Genomic DNA, 7500 nt, shown 5'->3' on the forward strand with positions numbered 1-7500 from the left:
AGAGAGCTCAAAGCAACATGTCACCTATTTTGCATGTTTGGCTTAAAATCAACTTCTCCACCATCACATATGTGCAAAATGTGAAAAGGTTTCCAAAATGTTGTGACTCTTGTATAATTTGACCCCATCCCAGCTTTGCCAACTATTCCCAGTGTTGAGATGAGATACATACACATAATATAGTCAGGCGTACATGTTTGATTTGAATTTCCATAGTTATTTTGCATACAATTCTCACTGTTTAGACAAAAGGAGTGGCGAGACAATGAAGGTGTGTGAGATGTGGAGGATGAACAGATTTGAGAAGGAAATTATAGTGAAAAGGGGAGAGATCAATATGGAAGTAGAGAGTTAAGAAAAATGGGAAAATATACGCTGAAAAAGAACCGGAAGAGAAGGGAGGGGGTAAGAGAACAAATAGATAAAGACATGTCTTGTATTGAGGGCACAAGGTGTCTGTAGTCAGCAGTACTCATTACATACACACACACACACACATTTTAATTCTTTATTTGAATCCACCAATCACATTACAAGAAACAGGATTCAAATATTTCAGAGATGAGATCTGAGGTCTTTGTTCAAGGGTACAAAAAACATCTCCTGAGCCACACTGCCAGACTGCCTATCACTGCTGATATGGAGCAGAACTTTGCTAAATGTTTAGATTTTCTGCTGGAGAGCCCCACTAGTGTCTAAAGCATAGCTTTTTCTGCTGCATTAACGATGGCACACACAAACACACACACACACACACACACACACACACACACACGCACACAAGCCTGGGGCCAACAGCCAGTGTTGTAGTGCTACTGAGTAGCTGTTCCCTTCGGCGCCTCCTGTCTGAGGAGACACTAGTACATTGATGCTAGCGTGTGGAACCACACACGCTAGCATCACACGCTGTGCATCACATGCCCCAGTTAGCTTCACCACAACAAAACCACAACAAGCAATCCATCCTGATGAATGCTATAACAGCAATGGCATTGAGTACAATAACACTACTCTGGTACTGTTATATATATATATATATATATACTAGAGTTTCCAAGTATACAGTATATATTAATTACAACCTCTAGTTGTAATTAAACTCATAGCAATAATGTGGAAACCCCAGTCGATAATGTAACAAATTTCTGAGCGCATAATATAATAACATTTTGCCTATAATTTTACAACGTATTACATTAATTCAACACAAATGACTCTTAAAAGCAGTGCCAACATTTGTATATATTTTAACCATTCAGCGAACAAAAGTTAACAGGCTGATTATCATTTAGGGGGCCGCTCAATGACATGCAGAACCGTCATCAACACGCCCACTGAAGTGGTGTGAGAAATACCGACTTTCTACTCCTCATTCACATATAAGGTAATTTACATTTCCTAGAGAGAAAATACGACCTCAGGGGTAGTATTATTCAGGAGATTTTCAGGGTACAAATGTCAGGATATGTTGTTCACACACACGGCGCATCAGGAGAATATCAGGACTTACACGTGTGTCTGAAAGCAGCTAGTGTGTGGGCATTTGATTACATTATAAAATTTGTCAATTTATGGTAACAGGGGTAATTGTTCAATGGAAAGTGTAGTATACTATGCATGCAAATCTTCCAGTGTCCTGGCCAAGACTGGCAGCAGTAGCCTACAGTCACACATAGCATACACACAAAACATAAGAAAAATAAAACAACTAAAACAGTCCACAGGGAGGAGGGGGGGATATCAATATCGCAAGACATTTCGGGAGGCTCAAGGAGAAGAGTAATATTACATTTGAGCAACAAAGTGTAGTCTTGTGGTGGACTCTATAGACATAATTCACCATACTGTGTTATTGACATGTTTTCGCTCTGTGTTATAGGGACACTATCTCTTTAAGAATCATGTGACTTCTGTGTTGATATGCCGGTCGGTGCGATGTTTGAATTTAACGGTTTTTATATGACAAAATGAACGACCCGCCGTTAAATGTGACGTGAGAAATTGTCTCTTCCCTTATTTTATCGCAATTTCTACAGTCTATAGACAGAACGTGTAACCTGGCAGAGTTTGTCGATGTGTTTAAAAACATAACGGTTTACCTGGTCGAGTGCCGATGGCGGAGCCGTTAAACGTTTTACCTGTGCGTGTGTGTGTGTGTGTGTGTGTGTGCGCGCATGTGTGCGCCTCCGTGTATGTTTGTGCGTGCTTGCGTGTGTGTTCTTATTCGCGTGTGTGCCGATGGCGGAGCCATTAAACGTCTTACCTGTGCGTGTGTGTGTGTGTGTGTGCACGCGCCTGTGTGTGCGCTTTCGTGTATGTGTCGCTGACTTTGTGTTGACGTGCGGTGTGTGCGCGTGCTTGTGTGTGTAGTGTGTGCGCATGTGTGTGCGTTTCCGTGTATGTTCGTGCGCATGTGCTTGCTTGTGGTGTATAGATGCGTTCTCGCTTGGCACATGCGCACTTGAGTAACTTTGAGCAACAGGCCTGCTATTATAGTAGTAAGATGTATTTACTCATTATCTATTCATATTTGCTTTTGTAATGACAGAGAGTTCTAGGTCAAAATGTCAAAATGTCCATAATGCATATAATAAATGTACTACTTATTTAATTGACTTACTACTAAACCAACTAAACAAATAACCATTTCATTTATTCTTGATCGAATTAAATGTTGATTCTGGTCAGTCGTATCTTAGTGTGTGTGTGTGCGCGTGTGTGTGTGTGTGTGTGTGTGTCTGTGTGTGTGTGTGTGTGTGTGTCTGTGTGTGTGTGTGTTTGTTGGTGCGCACATGAATGTGTGAGCATGAAAGTAGGTTAATGTGTATGTGTGTGTGTGTGTGTGTGTGTGTGTGTTTGTATGTGAGGGCAGTAGGTCATTGTCTGTACCCTGAAGCACTAAGTCAAATATACAGCTGTTGTGAACGTGCCCCAATCAACACACCCACGCCGACACGCGTCCCCAATGCGCTGATGCCCTGATGCGTGTCTAATCACATCTCGTCGACCTCAATGTGGGCTTTTGTTCCCAGACAAAGATAAAACGTGGAGTCAATGTGAGTGCATTGTGTCACATGGAGCCCTCCACTATGAAGGATGTCTGCTCACCACAGTTCTGGTCTCAAAGGGCTTCATAGGCCTCACTGACCGCAGCCCCCCCTGGAATTGTGTACATTTTTCAGGGCGCTCCGTCTTTTTTTTGCGAGGCCGTTCTGAGAGCTTCCGGTTGAAAATATCTGAACCTTTCAGAAAGGTTGCAGTCATCACTGCCGCTTCTTTACAGGTCAAGCAATCATATATGGGACGGGGCGGGACCCGTCGCCCTTGCAGAGAAGAAGATGGAAGAGAAACTTGTTCTTGCCGCGTCCGTCTATTCGGAACTAGTCTATCAAGGGCCTCATCCAAACTGTTAGGGGCTGCTAGGTTGGAAGGAGTCGCGGGCCCCACTTACGTTGCTCTGGGTGCGGCACTGCTCCTGGGCAAACACGGTCTCGATGGTCTGGGGCATCTGGGAGTACAGACTGGTCCCAGTGTCCTTCCTCCCCTCGTCCCGGTACACCTTCTGTTGGAAAGAAACGAGGCAGCGGAAGGTTTAGTAACCGAACCTTAATCGCACCTCAGGCAGCCGGATACACAAGACCACCGATTGTTGTCTCGTGTGTGTGTGTTTGTGTGTGCGTGTTCATGTGTGTGTGTGTGTGTGTGTATGTTTGTGTGTGTGCGTGTGCGTGTTCATGTTTGTGTGTGCGTGTGTGTGTGCGCGTATGTGTGCCTGTGTGCGTGTTCATGTGTGCGTGCGTGCGTGCGTGTGTGTGCGTGTCTTTGAGTGTGCGTGTGTGTGTGTGTGTTTGTGCATGTGTGTGCGTGTTCATGTGTGGGTACGTGTGCATGTTTGTGTGTGTGCGTGTGCGTGTTCATGTGTGCGTGCGTGTGTGTGTGCGCGTATGTGTGCCTGTGTGCGTGTTCATGTGTGTGTGCGTGTGTGTGTACCTCACTGCAGAGCTGGGACTGCTCCTTTGCGTGTTGCATGTCTCTGGTCTCAGGGAGGACGGAGTAGAGAGGGGTGGACAGCTCCTTCTTACCCGCCTCCTTGTACTTATTCTAACGTCAAAGAAGAAAAACACATGTCACTCAGGTCCACCGCATTTCAATCAAATCCCCCACACGTCTCTCAAATCCCCCACATGCCACTTGAATCCCCCACATGTCGATCGAATCCACAACACGTCAATCAAAGCCACGTCACTCAAAACTAAAACAATGACAACAAATCAATGGATAAATAGAACTGTCCACAAGAATAATGGCAATTCAGCCAAATAACATTAGCCTCATCAAAAGCCTACTAAATAATGGTTTTGCTTTGAGTCGCTCTGGTTCTATCCCTGTTTAATGAAAACAAGCTAACACAGAGTCACAGCTAGCATGAATTATGCTTTTAACAAGAACTGAGCATGTTCATGGAGGCTGGGTGTGTCTGTTAAGAACACATTGTGCTGCCCCCACTAAAATTGTTTCTACGACCAATATAAACAAATAATAATAATAATAATGCGCACATACAGAAATCTAGAACTGCACAACCCAACAAAGACACATTATACACACTAATGCACACCAAGATAAACACAGCAGACACACACACACACACACACACACACACACACACACACACACACGGTTCCCCCACCTCACTGTGTGTGAGAGCCATCTCCTTAACAAACTGGGTCTCCAGTGTCTCAGGGAGCAGAGAGTGCAGGGTGCAGGACAGATCCTCCTTGTCCTTTTTGTACTTGGACTGTAGAACGTGCAAGGAAGCCAAACAACACAGACAGAAATGAAAGATATACATATGATGAAACACATCTATTTTCCAGTGAGTGTATTTTCTTAAAGGGAGGTATCGTACACTACTAATATATCAAAATGAATCAAAGATATTTTTTAGTGAGGGATTTTCATAAAGGGAGGTATTTCACACGAGTAAAACATATAATAAAACTAATTTCTTTTCATTTGAGTGTATCTTCCTTAACATGGGCCTTTTACACTTCTAATATAGATTGACCACTATCTGCACCTAGTGACCTGAATCTGACCTCATTGTGTTATGTTGGACACAAGCCGTGTGCTTAATAGTAGGGAATAGACCTCAAAGATGTGTTCATCGTTTTGGAGACATTCGTTCTTTTAAGTGAGGAACTGACTGGCGTCAACAAGACAGTTGAGAGCTGCGAGGAGTGCACCTCTCCACAGGTATAATGGCTGCCTCGGGAGGAACCAGCGGGTGCAGTCTAGACTCCAGAGTATGGGTTTGTGTTCTCAAATCACTTCAACGATGCTTCACAAAACAGTCTACCTGAGTCTAAAACCCCACTTTAAGAGCCGACGAGATGGATTCAGCACCAAACTCTGTATACTTGGTCATTATTTAGAGATAGAGTTTTATATATAGTAACACAGATATAGACATATACAGTCTAACAGATATAGCTTGTGTATTGAATTATAGTAGCAGACTTGTTAACAGATACCTCACAATTTACCTAACTTTTACAAACTAAATTGGTTGAGTATATGGAGAAATATTGAGTATTATAATCAAGAGTGATGCATGGTTGCATATTTCTTTGACAAACATTAAATAATTTGCAAACAAACACTTGCACGAGTAAATGGTCGAACGCATCCACCCACACACACACAATCACACACACCCACACACATCCGCAAACACGCACCTCACTCTGCATCTCAGAGATCTGCTTCACAAATTCATTCTCTCTGGTGTCGGCCATCTTGTGGAAGGCACTGCTGCTGGCATCCTGCTTGCCTTTCTGCTTGTACTTAATCTATCACACACACACACACACAGAAAGACGCACGCACACGCACGCACGCACACAAGAAAATAAACATGTGCAGCGTCTAATGTTTATCAAAATGTACAATCCTCAGCAATTATCATCTCAGAAAATACATAAGATGGGATTTGCTGCCCTATTAAAGAATGAACCAATGCATGCAAGGGACTATCCATCCCCACGTGGCATTATTCATTAACAAAATTACTTATTCTTTTTCTGTATAGCGCACCAAACTATTCTTTCAGTAATTTGGTCCTGAACTTCTAAAATGCTGTTGAATCAAAAAGTCTGCATAAAGTATTTTTTCAATGTTTCTGTACATTCAGTTACATAACGCTTGGGTTGCAGTGAAACACCACCCCCCCCCCCCCCCCCCCCTGTGTCGCGCTGCATGGGAGCACAACCCCCTGGGCTGGTAGTGGAGGACAGCGCCCGACCCTCACTCCCACCCACCTCACTCTGCAGCTCAGAGGCCGCCTTAGCAAACTGAAGGTCCACCGTGTCCGCGAGCAGAGAGTACAGGCTGGAGCTCGCCTCCTTCCTCCCTTCCTCCTTATACTTTACCTGGAGGAGGAGAGGAGAGGAGAACGAGACGGGAGGAGTCGAGGAGATGAACAGGAGAGGGGAGGAGGTGAGAGGAGAATAAGACCAGAGGAGAGGAGAAGAGATGAGGGTAAAGGAGAGGAGAGGTGGTAAGAGGAGAGGAGAGGAGCAAATAGGGTAGAGGAGAGGAGAGGAGAGGAGGTGAGAGGAGAAGAGAGGAGGTGAAAGGAGAATAAGACCAGAGGAGAGGAGAAGAGAGGAGAGGAAAAGAGATGAGGGTAAAGGAGAGGAGAGGCGGTGAGAGGAGAGGAGAGGAGCAAATAGGGTAGAGGAGAGGAGAGGAGACAAGGGGATAGGAGAGTAGATTATAATCGAGGAGGAGAGGAGGAGAGGAGAGGAGAACACAGAGGAGAGAAAAGCCGAAAAGAAAGGAAAATAAAGGACAGTGGAGGAGCGGAGTGAGGAGAGAGGGAGGTGGGAGGAGAATGAGACCGGAGGAGAGGAGATGAGGAGACCAGCTGGTGTGAGCTCATGACGGGCCTAAACAATACCAGTACCAGTGAGCAGGAGGAGCAGCAGGCTGTTAATGCACCATGAAAGGTGCTGGAAGCAATACAATTTGTAAAACTAAGTGTTAAATAGTTCTTTACTCGCACTGCCATCACTGATGTAAAGTGTTTGGTCAAAAACAAGTTTCCGTTCCCACTTTGTCCAATCAGGAGACAGAACTCCACAAAGAGTGGGTCCTCTCTGCAAATGTACGGGCAGGCAGCAGGGGTCCGGCAGTGACTGAACGGGCAGAGCTGCTTAACCACGCCGTGCTGGAAATAAACGCCTGGTGAGAAGGAAGGAAAGAAAAGCGACCAGGAAAACTGACAGGAGTCGCCCATGAGCCGTGGCCATGGCGACGGAGAGAGGAGGGAGGGGAGGGTTGACTGCAAAAACAGACGGGAAAAAGGACAACATCGCTTACAGTGCCTTTTAAGAGCTGCTATGCCTCTTGCCTGGTAGTGAGCCTGCGTCCTGCAGCACTCAGACACAGTGAGGAATGAGGGCGTAGGAGAGGTAGACTATGGTATAGTCAGGCTCA

At 45.0% G+C, this 7500-nt stretch overlaps 1 protein-coding gene across 1 annotated transcript in view; it reads right to left on the minus strand.

The window, feature by feature from the left end:
• LOC307088640 (uncharacterized protein) overlaps positions 1 to 7500 on the minus strand; it is a gene marked incomplete at both ends in the record, with an annotated part of 24883 nt that overhangs the window by 12882 nt on the left and 4501 nt on the right. Inside the window, 5 exons of the mRNA XM_079754592.1 lie at positions 3452 to 3562; positions 3991 to 4101; positions 4691 to 4798; positions 5742 to 5852; positions 6321 to 6431. Of these exons, the coding sequence (XP_079610718.1) occupies positions 3452 to 3562; positions 3991 to 4101; positions 4691 to 4798; positions 5742 to 5852; positions 6321 to 6431 (552 nt within the window). The remainder of the gene's footprint in view (positions 1 to 3451; positions 3563 to 3990; positions 4102 to 4690; positions 4799 to 5741; positions 5853 to 6320; positions 6432 to 7500) is intronic.

The sequence above is a fragment of the Pollachius pollachius genome, assembly GCF_949987615.1.
Source record: "Pollachius pollachius genome assembly, chromosome: 17".
NCBI lineage: Eukaryota > Metazoa > Chordata > Actinopteri > Gadiformes > Gadidae > Pollachius > Pollachius pollachius.